Source organism: Ochotona curzoniae, unplaced genomic scaffold (assembly GCF_017591425.1).
Source record: "Ochotona curzoniae isolate NIBS_2020 unplaced genomic scaffold, NIBS_Ocur_1.0 contig_3819, whole genome shotgun sequence".
In the NCBI taxonomy this organism is placed as follows: Eukaryota; Metazoa; Chordata; class Mammalia; order Lagomorpha; family Ochotonidae; genus Ochotona; species Ochotona curzoniae.
The window spans coordinates 29045689-29062728 of record NW_024466004.1 but is presented as its reverse complement, the minus strand read 5'-3'; the positions used below and the strand labels follow the sequence as shown (position 1 = coordinate 29062728).

General features: G+C 46.8%; 1 protein-coding gene across 1 annotated transcript; it reads left to right on the top strand.

Moving 5' to 3' along the window:
- Nucleotides 1-605: 605 nt before the first annotated feature.
- LOC121158349 (mitochondrial inner membrane protease subunit 2-like) lies at nt 606-2208 on the top strand. The gene is made up of 2 exons (XM_040983049.1): nt 606-994; nt 1461-2208. Exon 2 carries the CDS (start codon nt 1481-1483, stop codon nt 2024-2026), a length of 546 nt encoding a protein of 181 aa, XP_040838983.1. The 5' UTR covers nt 606-994; nt 1461-1480; the 3' UTR covers nt 2027-2208.
- The last annotated feature ends 14832 nt before the right edge of the window (nt 2209-17040 follow it).

The following is a 17040-nucleotide window of genomic DNA, read 5'->3' as shown; positions in this document are numbered from 1 at the left end:
CTCTCCGTCTGCCTCCCAAAAACAAACAGGGACAAGAGGCAGATTTTTTTTTTTTAATGTAAGAGTTCATATTCAGCAGTAGAACTCTCCTCCCCCATCCAGTTCCCTCCTCTCTCGCCTGCAACTTTGGAATCCCAAACCCAGAAGCCCCAAGACTGGAATTCTAAGCCCCCTGTACAGGTCATCCCCTCACACTTTACCGTAGAGCCAGCACAGGACTGTCAAGTGGTTTCCAGCCGACAAAGTGGCCCTTGTTGATATGGCGGTGAGCCCACGACTCGCCAAATGCCCCTTTTTGCCTTGCCAGAAACACTCAGCGCTGCCACCTCCTGCACGGAATTTGCACCGGAAGGATTTCAGCATTTTAAAGTCGGATATTTAAAGCCTCTCTCTCTCTCTCTCTCTCTTCTCAGCAGTTTGGAATGCACCGCACTCATTCGCCCGATCATTTTTCCCCCGGACACCGAGAGAAACGCTCCAGATAGGGGTCACCTGGGGGCGAAACACGAGCTGAGAGCATTTCTCAGCCGGGTGGGGCTCGGCAAATATTTATAACTCAGGAAACGCGAGTTTGACTCATCTTGCAGCTGACTAGGGAAGCGGGGCTACCAAAGATCAGATTGCTTTTTTTCTGGTAGATGACTGCTAAGGCGGCCAGCTCAGCTCAGCTCAGCTCGCTCGCTCGGGGAGGGAGCGCATCTGGAGGAATGCCGAAGCGCTCGGCCGCGCGCCCTGCGCGTCCTGGGGACAATGGAGAGCCACCCTGGGCCGCCCGGCCGCTGGGGGCAGCAGCTGGGCAACAGGTGACCTCCTGAGACCTCGTGGCTTGCTCTGCAGCCTAAAATGCCGCAGCACAGCTCTTCGGATCACGTTTAATTATGCGGACTTTGTAAAACCCCGTGAGGGACGCTGAGACCTAACAAAGCAAAAGTGCAGGGCCTCGTTCACCCGGGACGTGAACGACCGAAACCCCGAAACCAAGAGACCCCACCAAGTAAGCGTGGGGGCGGAGGAGGGGAGGAGAGGAGGCGGAACTCTGGCCGCGCCCGCTGTGGGGGCTGGGACTGGGGGGTGAGGGCCCTGCACGTGGTTTCCTAACTCACCGAAAAAAGAAAAAAGCTCGCGGTCCCCGGCGGAGGGCCTGAGGCCGTTGCTGTGGCAGGCGGAGGCCTCCTAGGACCTCGCTGGATGCGGTTTCCTCTCCTGGCACCAAGCAAGGCTCAGGCAAGAAGTTGGCCTGACCTGACCTGGTACTAGGAGCTAGGAGAGTCAGGTGAAAAATGCAATCATGCAGTTACGACTCTGTTGAGCTCGGGGTTTCTTATGTGGGGCTCAGTCATTCTCGAAGAACAGAGGGCCGCCACCAGCTTTACAAAATCAATTCAGAGACCTGAGGGATTTGGGGATTTTGGCTCATCGGGCAAGGGCACAAATTAACCACTTACCCCTTTCTCAACTAGGAAGAGCGTGAGAAGGGGTTATGGCCCAGTCTCAAGCATGGGTGAAAAGATACCTCACAGCCTTTTGCAAAGGCTTCTTCGTGGCGGTGCCCGTGGCGGTCACTTTGCTGGACCGAGTTGCCTGCGTGGCGAGAGTGGAAGGCACATCAATGCAACCTTCTTTGAATCCTGGGGGGAGCCGGTCACCTGATGTGGTACTTTTGAACCATTGGAAAGTGAGGAATTTCGAAGTTCAGCGCGGTGACATTGTGTCGTTGGTGTCTCCTAAAAACCCACAACAGAAAATCATTAAGCGAGTGATTGCTCTTGAAGGAGATATTATCAGAACCATCGGACACAAAAACCGGTATGTCAGAGTGCCCCGTGGTCACATCTGGGTCGAAGGTGATCATCATGGACACAGTTTTGACAGTAATTCTTTTGGGCCGGTTTCCCTGGGACTTCTGCACGCCCGCGCTACGCATATCCTGTGGCCGCCGGCGCGCTGGCAGAAACTGGAGTCTGTTCTTCCTCCAGAGCGATTGCCACTTCTGAGTGAGCAAGACACAGTGCGTGGATCTGCTTGACTTGCTGGTTTCGGCAGAGGATGGAGAAAGGGAACCTCAAAGGGAGAAGGATGCTGTGCGGCCAACATTTGTCTCCCAGTGATGAGTGTTAGAGTTCCAAATATTGCTAGGGACCTGGGGTGGTATTAAACCCTAGTATTTTCTTGTTTCATGCCAAATATATAATATATATGTGTGTGTGTTATATATATATTTGTGTGTATTTGAGAATCTGAAATATTGTACCTATGTCAAAGCAGAATAATATACCACTGATACTTGGGTTTGGGTGCTGGCTTCTGGAAAATTGGAAAAGTCATTCTCAATAAAAAGAATTTACCACTGTTAAATAGAACTCAGAGAAATGTGCGTTGTGCATGTGCTGTTGTAATTGACAGCTACAAATGCAGTGCTGTAAGGAGGAACAGTACACTATGATGTTACAGTAAACCAATGACTTGTTCACATCCTGAAACAACCAAAAAAATCAATACAAACGCTGAGCACCCTAATGGTTCTGTTGCTTCTGCATTTGTGCGGGGTGAGCACAGGCCTAAGGCAAGCTTCCACTAAGCCCCACCAGCCTGTCTCCTTCCCCAGGACCGTAACCTGGGATTGACCCCACAGCTCACAAAGCTGGAGTCTGCCCAAGGCACTTCTGTGCCAGCTTGAAAGCCCACAAGTTGCCCCTCTAAATCTCTTCCTGCCTCCATGGATACACCAACACCCATAATACTAATACCTCAACCCCTGGAACACTAACACAACCAAGCCCATCTTTTGCCTCTTTAGTCTGTTGAAGGGGTGACCATCCAATATGTTTTTTAGAGGGAAAAGAATGCAACTCAATTGTACCTGGACAACAGCAGAAAACCTGTCTCAGGCAAGCTAAGATACAAGTAGACGCTCACCTGGGAGACTTGAGTTCTTGATTTAAATTCAGAAGGCATTCTCTCCTCCCCACTCTCCGTGAAAGGGAAGGTGGGAGAGAGGAGGCAGGCAGAGAGAGGGGCAATTTAAAAGGCAAAGTCAACCTTTGGCCTGAGGTTGTGACCCTGCCCGGTAACCACCCCTTGGGAGACTTGCCTCCCCTGTGGGAGTGCCCAGGCACGTATCAGTCCTGCTCAACAACTTCCTGCTAGTGTGCCTGGTCATATACTAGAACACGGTCCAAGGGCTTGGTTCCCTGTTCCCTATACAGGTGACAAGGATGGAGATCCTGGCCTCTGGCTTCCTCCTGGCCCAGCCCCAGCTGTTGCTGTCATTTGGGGAGCAACAGGATGGAGGATCTGCCTTCTCCCTTCTCACACCCTTTCCTCGTGCCCTCCTTCCCCTCCAAGTGAAGATGGAAATTTCAATGATAGACTCAGTGAAACGGTGGTAAAGTGTGCCCTGGGGAAGTGTCCTGCAATCTGTGTAAAATGTTAATCTCCCTTTCCAATAAATAAATAAATCTTAAAAAGCCCAATTCAACACTCCATTTTGAAAGACACCCTGTATTGTTAGGAATACTTAGATTTGATTGGCGCATGCCGCTCTGCTGCTGTGAAACACCGGGAGATCAGCTCCTGTGGACATCAGCAGAGCCGGGTTTGTTAGCGAGCGCCGCAGGCGACGTGATGCTGGCCTCACTGCCAGCCTGTCCTAACCTAGACAGTTTCCGATTACAGCTTCCAAGCTGACCTGCTAGCAATAACAGACCAAAGTTTAAGCTCTTATCCCAGTTCGAAGAGCTGCAGATATGCAGAATGATTTAATCCTCCGAACTCCACGAAGTAGAGGCTGTTGTCACTCCCATTTTACAGACAGGGACACTGAGACAGGTAGGATCAAATAAATCACCACCCCCCCCCCCAAAAAAAATCTCAAACTGCATAGGTGGGACTAAACCCCAAGCTGCATGCTGTCCAGCACTGTCAGGATCTGCACATGCTCCCTATGGGTGATGGAGGTGTGGGTGGACTTGGGTAGGTTGACTTGCTCAAGCATCAGGAGGTGTGTCGTACTGTATCCAGACCTTCCATAAATGTTTCCATCAGATACCCCAGGACCAAGCTGCTGCTAGGACTCGTCCAGTGCTGTGAGCCCGTCAGCAGGGTGACACACTGTTCTTCCTCTCTAACCCTAAGCTTCAGCTAAATTAAAACTCCAGATTAGAATTTCCTGCCCCAGCATTTTTTTTCCCCGTGCCTTTTCAGTATGGCCTCCTGGTGACCTTCTCTACCTGCCTTCTTTGTTAAAACCCCACCTGCCTCTCAGGCCCAGGCCAGAGCGGCACTCTGCTCTCAGAGAAAACAGAGTGGCTCCCGAGCCCGGGTCCTACAGCCTCTGTCTGCACCGCTCGTGGGCGGCACGTCTGAGCTTCCCCACTCTGCAGTGTCCTTTCCCCATAGCACTTAGCACCACACATGTTCACATAAATAGTCTCAGACACTGTATAGCCCCACATTGTTTGCCCTTTATCTGTCTTCTTGTTGAAAAGAATTATAATGCGTTGAGTTTCTCTAAAATACAAGGCTTTCTAAATATATTATCTAAATAGTTTTATATATATATATATATATATAAAATCTCCTATTCTGGAAATAGAGGTTGCTTGGGCAAGGTGATGCTATCAACAGAAGGAAAAAAAGCAAGCCACATTTAAAAAGTACAAAAAAGCATGTAAGATTATTTTTAATAATAAATTTTACTTAATCTGATACAGCTAAATGATATCATTCCAACCGAATGATGGACAAATGTTTGCCCCACTATCTTCTCCTTTTTCAAAATCTGGTAGCGATGCACATTCTTGAAGACAGAGTGAAGGGAGGCTTGATGAATTGTGACTCTGCCTCCCCTTCCAGGTTTAGGTCTGTAAGATCTGCACATTATAGGTGACCCACCAGTCTGTGGGCTTGGCAGTAGCTCACACTACTACCACATACAGGAATGTGGTACTAAAAAACATTAGAGAGACATATCAGGTACCAGTGTTGTGGTACAGTAGATTAAGCTGCTGTCTGCAGTGCCAGAATCCCATATGGGGGCAAATTTGAGTCCTGGCTGCTCCACTGCCAATCCAACTCTCCACCTGGAAAGTAGTGAAAGATGGCCCAAGTGCACAGGCCTCCGCACCCATGTTACAGACTCATGTTTCTCCTTCTCTCTCTCTGCAACTCTGCCTTTCAAATAAATAAAATAAATCTTAATATTTGTTTTCTATGCACATATAATTTAATACATATTTTACACTCACAATGCATGGAGACCAATGACATTGCAAATGCTCAGTATCCTTTCATGGCTGCCAACTTACATATTGGGCACAGCAGGTCTGAGCCTGTTGGAACAGCACTCGCATGGCCTCCAATGTTAGTCAAAGTGGGCCAAGTCAAAAAACTAAGTCAAGCTTGGGGCTGATCCCATGAAGACACAGATTTTCACCTGCCTGTAGTGATGAAGGACTCTTGTAATTCTGATTGCCACTGGCATCCCCAGCGGAAATCAGCTTGGAACCATGAGGGGAAAAGCCAATTGAACTGGTGTTAGGATGACACTCAAGTTGAATACGGTAAGAATGAGAAGCCTGAAAGAGTGCTGGGTTCCTAAGAACGCTGCTGACCAGACTGGGCCTGGATATCACCCTGCTTCTGTGTAACAAATACTATATTTCCCTTTTCCCTAAGGTAGACTGAAAGTCTTCATACATCCAAGCACGTTTCAACATTATATCTGACCATTAAAAAAATTATTTATTTATATTAGAAAGGCAGATTTACAGACAAAAGGAGACACAGAAAGATCTTCCATTTGATTCACTTCCCAAATGGCCACAACAACTGCAGCTGAGCCAATCCGAAGCCAGGAGCCAGGAACCAGGAGCCAGGCTCTTCCTTTGTGTCTCCCACTCTGGTGCAGGGTCCCAAGGCCTTGGGCCGACTACTTTCCCAGGCCACAAGCAGGGAGCTGGATGGGAAGTGGAGCTGCCAGGAACATAAACTGGAATCCCAATGCATGCAAGATGAGAATTCAGCCACTGAGCCATCGTGCTGGGTGGATCTCTCTCTTTCCTTCTAAGACAATACCTTTCAAATAAGTAAGAAAAAAAAAATAAGTGTTAGCCAATTCGTCTGGCTCTCCCTTAGATTTTTTTCTGTCACTACCAATGAATTGGAAGTAAAGTTCCCCAAACCTTCTGATATTTGTGAAGGCCTCACCCATCGGGTGGGTCAGTGCAGCTATGGATGCCATCTCAGTGTACAGCACAGCTGTTAGTACCCTCTGCTCCCAAGCTAGCCAGGGCATGCTGCACCTGCCAGGGCAGGCATTTGTCACAATCCTTCAACACCTCTCCTGGAACTGACAGACATTGAGGCTGGCCAAAAGCTGGATAAGGAGGAGCCCCATGCCAGGAGCAGTCCAGAAAGCCACGCTTGTCACTGTGATCTGGCAGGATGCTGAAAATATGATCAGCATGTCCTAGGCCAACTGCTGCTACTAGTAATCTGGAGAAAAGGTCAGACAGATTAGCAGCAGCTCTGACAATTGCAGGATCATAAATTGAAGGGGAGCAGCTGCAAAGAAAATAGGCTGAAGAAATGCCACTTAAGAGTGAGAGTAAATTGCTCATAAACTCAGTTTATCACGCATTAGTATGCGGTAGTAGTGTGTGAGCTATTGCCAAGCCCACAGACTGGTGGGTCACCTATAATGTGCAGATCTTACAGACCTAAACCTGGAAGGGGAGGCAGAGTCACAATTCATCAAGCCTCCCTTCACTCTGTCTTCAAGAATGTGCATCGTTACCAGATTTTGAAAAAGGAGAAGATAGTGAGGCAAACATTTGGCCACCTGTTAAGACACTCACGTCCTATTTTGGAGTGTCTTGGTTTAATTTTCAGCTCCTGATTAAGATTCCAGTTTCCTGCTAATGCAGACCCTGGGAAGCAGCAGTGATGACTAAATGATTGCATTTCTTCCACCCACGTGGGCCATTGCAAGCATTTGGGGAGGCCCAGGCAGCAGAGTCTGTTCTTTCCTTCTTTCTCTCTTTGTCTCTGTATCTATCTCTCCTTCTCATGGTTTAAACAATATACATTCCAACATCATATCTGCCCAGCATGATGGAACACACCTTGGACCCTTATACCCATGTGGGAAACCTGAAAGAAGCTTCTGGCTCCTGGTTCCTGGCTTCAGCTCAGCTCTGGCCATTGAGGCCATCTGGAAGTGAACCAGCGGATGAAAGATCTTCGTTTCTCCCCCTTTCCCTGTAAGTTTTTGCCTTTTAAATAAATAAATAAATTATATTATACATTTATATTATATTATATTATATTATATTATGTTATGTTATATTATATTATATTATATTATATTTAGAACTAACTGGCCAAATACAAATGAAATATTCTGGTTTCATTCTAAGCCTTCACCAAGTGCCACAGCTTTCTCCCCTCTCCAAAACTGTTTCTCTTCTCCTCTCTTTTATGCTAAACATAAACTCCTCTGTATATTAAAAAAAAAAAAAACTATGGCTAATAATTACATAGCCACATATCAGAGAACTGTGCTTTGCTAACACTGATCTATAAGTCCTAAAAAGTGTGAAAGAGAAGGAAATCTTGGTGCTGGCATCCGCCCTTCGGGGGATAGTCTCGATGGTCCATAGCAACTGACCAAAAGGGAAACACTTCCACTTGGAGAATCCAAGAAATGTTTGGCCCAAAGGGAATCAAACCTCTTTTGGTGAAAGTTTTACTATTTCTCTTATTATATTCATCACACTCAGACAGTATGACTGCAATGAGATGGAATCTGCCAAGCACTCCCCACTGAATATCAGTTCCTTCCTTACAGCTCCTGAAATCCTCTTCCTTTTGCACATTCAACCGAATGTGCGTTCTCAGCTGTATTATAAACCATGGCAACTACTTTTTAATTAAGGCCTATTAAGTATGTGTGCCAAAATTCCCAGTTACTTAGGTCTCATTTCTTGAAATGTTCCCATTTCATATTTAACCAATCGACTGCACTTGATATTATCCAGGACAAGATCTGGTCTGTCTGGTTATGCCTGCAGTTGCTCTGTTTGCAGGCCTGCTCACCTGTCCCACCCCAGCTGCTACCTCTCCTCTGCCACACCCTGCAAGGCAGCCATGCTGACGAAATCACTTGCCTTCAGACTTCCCGTCTTCTACCTAGTGTTGCCTGGCCTAACCTAGCACATATCCCACTCATCTCCCATCAGGCCCATCATCATCTCCACTGAGAAGCTTCTCTGGGCACTTGTTGCCCCCCACCCCTCGGTCACTGCACATAGCTCTTACATTCACTGAGATCGTCAGCTTAAACATCAGTATCCTGCAAGACCCTGGAAGTGCTTATGATTTGAAATTATAATCTACTCATCTTCTACTTAGGTACAGTATGGTACCTGGCAAGGAATGAATGTTTGGATCAAATAACCGAGACTGAATGAATGAATACAGCACAACAAAGCATTTTTAAAAATCATTCACTCGGGCCCTGTGCGGTGGCCTAGCAGCTAAAGTCCTGGCCTTGAACACGCCAGGATTCCATGTGGGCACCGGTTTTTTTTTTAAAGATTTATTTTTATTATTTTTTTTTATTGGAAAGGCGGATATACAGAGAGGAGAGACAGAGAGGAAGATCTTCCATCCGATGATTCACTCCCCAAGTGAGCGCAATGGCCGATGCTATGCCGATCCGAAGCCAGGAGCCTCTTCCGGGTCTCCCACGCGGGTGCAGGGTCCCAAAGCTTTGGGCCATCCTCGACTGCCTTCCCGGGCCACAGGCAGGGAGCTGGAAGGGAACCAGCGCCCATATGGGATTCCGGGCGTGCAAGGCGAGGACCTTAACCACTGCGCCACCGCGCCGGGGCCCAGGCACCAGTTTTAATCCCAGCAACTCCACTTTCTATCCAGCTCCTTGCTTGTGGCCTGGGAAAGCAGTCGAGGACGGCCCAAAATCTTGGGACCCTGCACCCATGTGGGAGACCTGGAAAAAGCTCCTGGCTCCTAGCTTCAGATCAGCTCAGCTTTAGCCTTTGTGGCTGATTAGGGAGTGAACCAGCCAACGGAAGTTCTTTCTCTCTCTGCCTCCTTTTCTCTATAAATCTGATTTCCCAATAAAAATAAATCTTAAAAAAAAAAGAAAAACAATCATAGCTAATATTTCAAGATATTTTATGAAAATGTTGCTGTTTGCTCCATGTATCCAGCACTTTAAAAGTATTTTTCAAGAAGCCTCTTTGATGGATGAAGCCACTGCCTGCAAAGCTGGCATTCCAAATGATCACCTGTTAGCGTCCCAACTGTTCCATATCTGGTCCAGCTCCCCAAGAGTGAGCCTGGGAAAGCAGCCAAAGATAGCTCAAGTACTTGGCCCCCTGCCACCCATGTTTAAGACTGGATGACGGCCTGGCGCGGTGGCCTAGCGATTGAAGTCCTCACCTTGAACACGCTGGAATCCCATGTGGGCGCTGGTTCTAATCCCAACAGCTCCACTTTCTATCCAGCTCTTTGCTTGTGGTCTGGAAAAGCAGTGTAGGACAGCCCAAAACCTTGGGACCCTGTACCCACATGGGAGACCTGGAAGAAGTTCCTGGCTCCTGGCTTCGGATCAGCACAGCACCGGCCATTGTGGTCACTTGGGAAGTGAATCATTGGATGGAAGATCTTCCTCTCTGTCTCTTTCCTCCTCTCTGTATATCTGCCTTTCCAATAAAAATAAAATAAATCTTAAAAAAAAAAAAAAGACTGGATGGAATCCTGGGATTCTTTGTGGCCATTTGGGGAGGAACTAACAGATGGGCAATGTCCCTCTTTTTCTCTAGTTTTGCCCTTCAAATAAACAAAAATTTTTAATGTTTTTTTCATGCTTTTTTTTTTTAAGCCAGAGGCAATGTTACCAGCAAAGCTCATTGGGTTCCTTCTTCAGCTTAACATAGAAATACAAAGCTGGGAATTGGTGGCAGACAGAGAAGTTTTATTTGTGAAGTGAACAGGAACTATTGAATGAAGCGGGAAGGGAAAAAGCCCCTCCTGGGAGAGATCTAGGAGATGGGGTGTCTCCTGAATGGAGAAACACTGAGGTTTCCAGATGTGACTGGGTTTTTAAGGGCTCCCTGACTCTTCCTTGTCTGGCCAGGAACCTGCAAAAGACCTTCCCCATCAGTGGTATTCCATCAATTAGGACATGGCAGGGCCATGCCTGCGTTGCTCACTTGAAGGCACTATTTTACTGACCACTTTGTGAGAGACAAACAGGTGACTGACACACATGGGCAGTGAGATGGTGGCCCAAGGGGAAGGGCCTCTCAAGCATTGTCCCCCGGCCTCACAAACCTGTCAGCAGCTTGAATGGCCTCAGTGATGCAATGGAACAGACTTTCTTTTTCTAAGTTAGGAGCATCAGTGAGCTTGTGCCAGTTTCAGTGGAAAGGAAGCTGGATTCAGTGGGCACTTGTTTCTGGGGTTAGATTGGAAGGCAGACATTAGCTTGTATGGGAGAAGGATTGAAGGGGAGAAAAATTCCAAAAGGAAAATGAATCAGAGAAGAAACACAGAAGCCGGCCACCATCTGCATGCTGGAAGTCTTGTCCAAGTTCAATAATCTAGTTAGGAATCTTCCCCAGCCTGTGCCAGTGGGGCCATTAGGTCCAGTGACACTGCTTAAAGTTCTGGTAGAAATGTCACAAATCCTGGGGCTGCAAAATCCTCTGTCCTTCATAGGACAAAAGAAGAAGGGCAAAGGACAAACAATGGGTCAAGTTCATATCTACAGAAATTCCTGTCTGATGTAGCTCATTAAAGAAGAACACATCAATTCTTTGACAAGCTCCCCACCGGGTCTGTCAGGTATACCGTGGCCATCATATTTCAGCAACACACTTACTGTTAATTGTCTGACTTGTGTCTGAAATTCTTTTCTTGTTGCTAAGGACCTCTGACCCAATACCTCCAGGACAAATGCTCACAAATTGACGTATTTATGGTGTTATGTTTATCTCTACAAGAGCTTGTTTTCCACTAACATTCATGTCATGTGATGGTACCAACCCTTCAATTAGTTCACCCAATCAACGGTCCCTTGAATAAAGTGCAGAACCCCAGAAACCAAGTGCAAATCTGGTTCCATCTTTTCTGACCCTAAAGAATGCTTCCCATGGATTTTGATTGTGAAAGGACAAAATTACAATTTGGCTTCAAGATCTTAATTGCATTATTTCCAGTTCTAGTATCAGGCAACATCTGAATCCATAAAATAGGGTAAGTGCTCCTAGTCGCTGAGTCCAAGGGGTCGGTTTTATAGACACAGAAAGGCTAAAGAACGCAGAAACAAAACCCTCAACACACTGGCCATTTCAAAAGCACTTTCCTTGTGAACTGGAGACAGTCAGGACGATAGGGAAAGGAGAGATTAGTAACATCAGGTTACTTCTTTTGTGTAAGAATTAAAGTAGAAGGGGTTTCATTATTCTGCCAAGTGAAGCTGGCCTGTTGGGGAAAGTTGACTGTTATCTCCGTATTCCTGGTTTCCAGGGAGGTCAGTTGGGCCACACAGAAACATCAGCACCATGTACTCCATCTTTGTTTTATCCAAGGCTGTGGAGCAGCTCGGTCCAAGACAATGACCTCCTGTGGTTTTTCTGTATCAGAGCATTGTTCTTCCTCAGCACCGTGATATCCACAGCACACAAGACTCAAGACACTGAGCCCGGGCTTGCCCTGTGTTAGCTCAATTCTCTTTGCAATCTGTTTCCCAGAAGCACCTGTCTAATTCTTTGTTCCAGCCTAACTGGTCCGGATTTGCACATCCTTGTCTACCTGCTTATCCTCTTGGGAAAGTGAGCCCCTAAACAGCCTTCAAATCCTAACGCAGGGGCTGATGTTTGGCGCAGTGTTAGGCTGACCCTCGGGATGCCCACATCCCAAGCCAGCGTGCATGGGAACAGTACCGGCCACACTCTGACTCCAGCTTTCTGCTGTGGGAGGCAGCAGGTGACAGCTCGAGTAAGTACCTGGGTCCTGGCCACCCAGAGGGAGATTAAGATTGGGTTCAGCTATCGTAGGCATTTTGTGGGGTGAACCAGAATATGAGAGATATCTCTTTTTCCTTTTCAAACAAATAAACTAATTTTAAAAAATAATTTTTAAAGATGTATTCATTTTTATTGGAAAAGTGAATATACAGAGAGGAGAAGAGACAGAGAGGAAGATCTTCGTCTGATGGTTCACTTCCCAAGTGACCGCAACAGATGGGGCTGAGCCAGTCTGAAGCCAGGAACTTTTCTGGGTCTCCCACACCGGTGCAGGGTCCCCAGGCTTTGGGCCGTCCTTGACTGCTTTCCCAGGCCACAAGCAAAGAGCTGGAAGGGAAGCAGGGCTGCCAGGATTAGAACCAGCGCCCATATGGGATCCTGGTGCTTGCAAGGCGAAGACTTTAACCACTACGCTATTGCGCTGGGCCCTAAAAATAAATTTCAATCCTTTAGTAGAATATTGAAATTACTGTTAAAACTTTCCAGATATTAGGGGAGGGAACCAGCAGATTGAAAAGCTCTCTCTCTCTTTATCCATAGCTCTGCTTTTCAAATAAATAAATAAACTAAAACATGAAACCCAAAAAAACTTCTCTACAGCCAAATTTCAAGCCAATTTCTGTAAAATGGACATTACTACTTGTCAGGAAAATGGAGAGTTAAATATTGGCTAATTTGATCATCCTCCTCCTGCCTCAAGACGAAATGTCGAAATACAAGGTAAAAGGATGAAACAGATCTGTATGTTAATGTGCCTATGGCTTCCCATTCTCTGCACTGACTATGCAGGAATTCCAGAGGCATGGGGCAAGAATGTGTAGCTGCCTGAACATGCTCAGATGGTGGACATTCTTTAGATGTCTGAGACCCTGCTGGTTCTGCCTGTCTGCCAGTTAAGCGACCCAATGTCCTACTTACTAGACATGCTAGACTCCAGTCACTCAGCCAGCACAGCAGGGTGGTTTAACAACGGGGCTTGGGTGCTTAAAAGTCATAGAGACCACGTGTGATCTCAGTACAATGCAGACTGGAAGCCAGTGGGTCTGGAGTGGGTCTGAGATCTGAGCTGACTCCCTGAGGGTAGCCCCTTGCTCCGAGCCCACAGATTACAATCTGAGTAGCAAAACTGTGCAGCACAAGTCAGTACACTTTCTGTGTAAAGGACCAGAGAGTGAAATTTTTTTTTTAAAGATTTATTTATTTTTATTACAAAGTCAGATATACAGAGAGGAGGAGAGACAAAGAAGAAGATCTTCCATCCAATGATTCACTCCCCAAGTGACACAACGGCCGGTGCTGTGCGGATCCACAGCCAGGAACTTCCTCCAGGTCTCCCATGAGAGTGCAGGATCTCAAGACTTTGGGCCGTCCTCAGCCACTTTCCCAGGCCACAAGCAGGGAGCTGGATGGGAAGTGGAGCTGTCGGGATTAGAACCAGCACCCATGTGGGATCATGGTGCGTGCAAGGTGAGGACTTTAGCCACTAGGTCATTGTGCTGGGCCCAGAGAGTGAAATTTTACATTTTAGGTAAGCCACAGGGTTTGTGCTCCACTACACAGTTCTGCCGTTCTAGCGCAACTTGGGCCAGTGTTAGAGCATAGTGGGCTAAGTGTCCACCTGCAGCACTGTCATCTTGTTTGTTTGCTGATTTGTGCCCTGGCTGTTTTTAATTGCCTGGGAAGTCAGTGGAAGACTGTCCAAGAACTTGAGCTCCAGCTCCCCTGTGGAAGACGCAGAAGAAGTTCCTGGCTCCTGGCCTCAAACAGGCTCAGATCAGCTGGGTCATTGCTCTCCTTTGGGAATGAGTCAGTGAATGGAAGACCTCTCTCTCTCTCTCTCTCTCTCTCTCTCTCTCTCTTTCTCTCTCTCTCTCTCGGTCTCTTCCCCTATGTCTGTCTGTAAATCTGCATTTCAAATAAATAAATAAATCTTAAAACAAAACAAAATAAACAAAAAAAAAAGCGCAGGATTTGGCTCAAAAAACTATTGCAGGCATTCAAATCTCCATGTTTTATATTAGTAGTTAATGGATTAATGTTTTGCTTTTAATTTGTGAAGCAGAGATACACAGCCAAAGGGAAATTTTCCATCTGCTGGTCACTCCACCAAATGCCCACAATGGCTCTGGGGTGAGGTCAAAGCCAGGAGCCGGGGACGCGACCCAAGTGCCCCCCATGTGTGGTAATGATCCAAGTGCTTGAGCTATCACTGCTGTTCCTCAGGCTTTGCATGAACAGGAAGCTGGAATTAGGGGTTCAGACTCTTGCACACCATGATGAGACTTGGTGTCTTTTCTTTTTTTTCAAAAGTTATTCATTTATCTGAAAGGCAGGTACATTCCCAGGCACATTATCAGGGAACTAGACCAGGGGCAGAAGAGTGAACTCAAACCAGTGCTCACAGGAGATGCTGGCAGCACAAACGGCAGCTTCACCCACGTGCCACAGCATCAGCTCCAAAGACACATGTTGTCTTTTTTATCTTAAAGATTTATTTATTCTTATTGGAAGGGCTGATCTATAGAGAAAGGAGAGACAGAGATAAAGATATTCCATCTGCTGATTCACTCCCCGAATGACCACAGAGATAAGAGCTGATCCATCTGAAACCAGGAGTCAGGAACTTCTTCCAGGTCTCCCACGTGGGTGCAGGTTCCCAAGCCATTGCAACTTCTTCTACTGTTTTCCCAGGCCACAGACGGAGTTAGATGGGAAGTGGAGCAGCTGGGACACAAACTGGTGCCCATACGGGATGTCAGTACTGGCAAGGGGAAGATCAGCCAAGTGAGCCACTGCACCAGACCCTTACATAATATCTTTTTTTTTTTATGTTGTTTACATAGTTGACAAGGATACACACCCATGAGAACCACTGATTAGGGTGGGGAGGGTTGAGGCATGGGGGAAGGTGGATGGGACAAATGCTTCCAATTTGCCTTTTCTCCCCTTTTCTCCTATGTCTGGAGCAAGGTAGGAGTAGGGGGGAAGGGAGGAGGAACAATCCACTCCCACAAGCCAAACTCTATCAGTACCCAGGGATGGGAGATGTCCATTTAATGTCATCTTAGCAACCCCGATGTAGAGAAGAAAGTTCCAAGTGGTTTTGATAGTTCTGAGTCGCTGTTGCTTTCACTACTCCAAAGTTGATAAACTCCTTCTAAGGTCCATTGGCAGACAGAGTCCACCCTAGCGCACCCACGCCCCCAGATGCCTGCTGCCAAAACTTGGTTGAGACAGTCAGACAGCAGTAGAACTAAAGCAGTAGGCTAAACCCTGTGTCAGGGGATTAACATTAATGTTTGATAGGCTAAGAATGGAACCCTGACTGGAAAATGACTGGACTGGGTAAAGTTGCTAGGCGAGAGCCCTACCATTGAATCATGATGGCTCTATTTATTTGTTTGTTTGTTTATCAGCTATGGGGAGGGTGTGATCTGCTGGCTCACTTAGCAGATGGCTGCAATGGCACAGGCTGAGGAACCTCTTCCGGGTCTTCCACATGGGTGCGAGAGCCCAAACACTTGAGAGGACGGCGCAAAGCCTTGGGACCCTGCACCCACGTGGAAGACCCAGAACAAACTCCTGGCTGCTGGCTTTGGATCAGCTCAGCACCGACCTGTTGCGGCCATTTGGGGAGTGAACCAGCAGACGGAAGATCTTTCTCTCTGTATCTCCTTCTCTCTGTATATCTGCCTTTCCAATATAAATAAATAAATAAATGAATAAATGAATAAATAAATAATAAAAAAGAAATTATGTGGAATTTGCATAAACCACAGAGACGAACTTGGGAGATTAGTTGCCTAATCATTTAAACTGGTCGTTTCTTGCAGTATTCATTTCTTTTTTTTAAAGATTTATTTTTATTATTTTTTATTGGAAAGGCGGATATACAGAGAGGAGAGACAGAGAGGAAGATCTTCTGTCCGATGATTCACTCCCCAAGTGAGCCGCAACGGGCCGATACTATGCCGATCCGAAGCCAGGAGCCTCTTCCGGGTCTCCCACGCGGATGCAGGGTCCCAAAGCTTTGGGCCGTCCTCGACTGCTTTCCCAGGCCACAGGCAGGGAGCTGGAAGGGAAGCGGGGCTGCCGGGATTAGAACCGGCGCCCATATGGGATCCCGGGCGTGCAAGGCGAGGACTTAACCACTTGCGCCACCGCGCCGGGCCCAGTATTCATTTCTTAAAAAAGAAAATTGGGAATGAGAGTGTTCATCTCTCTGGGGAAATTGTCATTAGGCCTCAACAGGGCAATCCGTTCAATTCTTGGCTTGCTCATTCTCTACCCACCTCCTGGCAAGATCAGTAAAGTCGCTGCCCAGGAAACGAACCTGCAGGCCTGAACTGCTTCCTGGTGTTACTAAGCACTCATCCATTAGGTAACGTTTAGTAATCCCTCTCAAATCCCCGCAGGCAGTTGAACAGTATTGTGGCCCTTCACCGAGGAGCAGCTGCATTTTCCCTAGGGCAAAGGAGCCTCTGTCAAATGCGCTGGAGACAGCTCTTACAACTCACAGGCTTATGTGATTTAGAAAAGCCCCAACTTCAGAAATAAAGTTTGAGCCATTAGCATTCCTGTTACTGGACATTTCTCTCAGAAACACAGAAGACAAGCCTGAGGGAAGCGGTGGGGGGGGAAACAGTGATGGGATCAGGATGTCGCGTGAGATGCTCACTCCTTGCTGTTTGTAGCTCACCTTCTATTGATTCTAAGTCTTAACTTTGTGCAAGTAATTGTAAACCTTGAATCATCTATCAAGTTTCTCTCCGTGTATTTCAATGAAGGAAATAGGATTAGAAATGGAAGGGAAGAAAGGTCGGCTCAGTGATTTGTATCCTAGAAAGTAGACTTGAAAGCAGCAGTAAAATTTCTTTCCATTTGTGTGTGTGTGTGTGTATGGCATTTTCTTTTTTCTTTTTTTAAAAAAGAGTTATTTATTTTTATTTGAAAGGTACAATTACAGAGAGAAAAGAGACAGAGA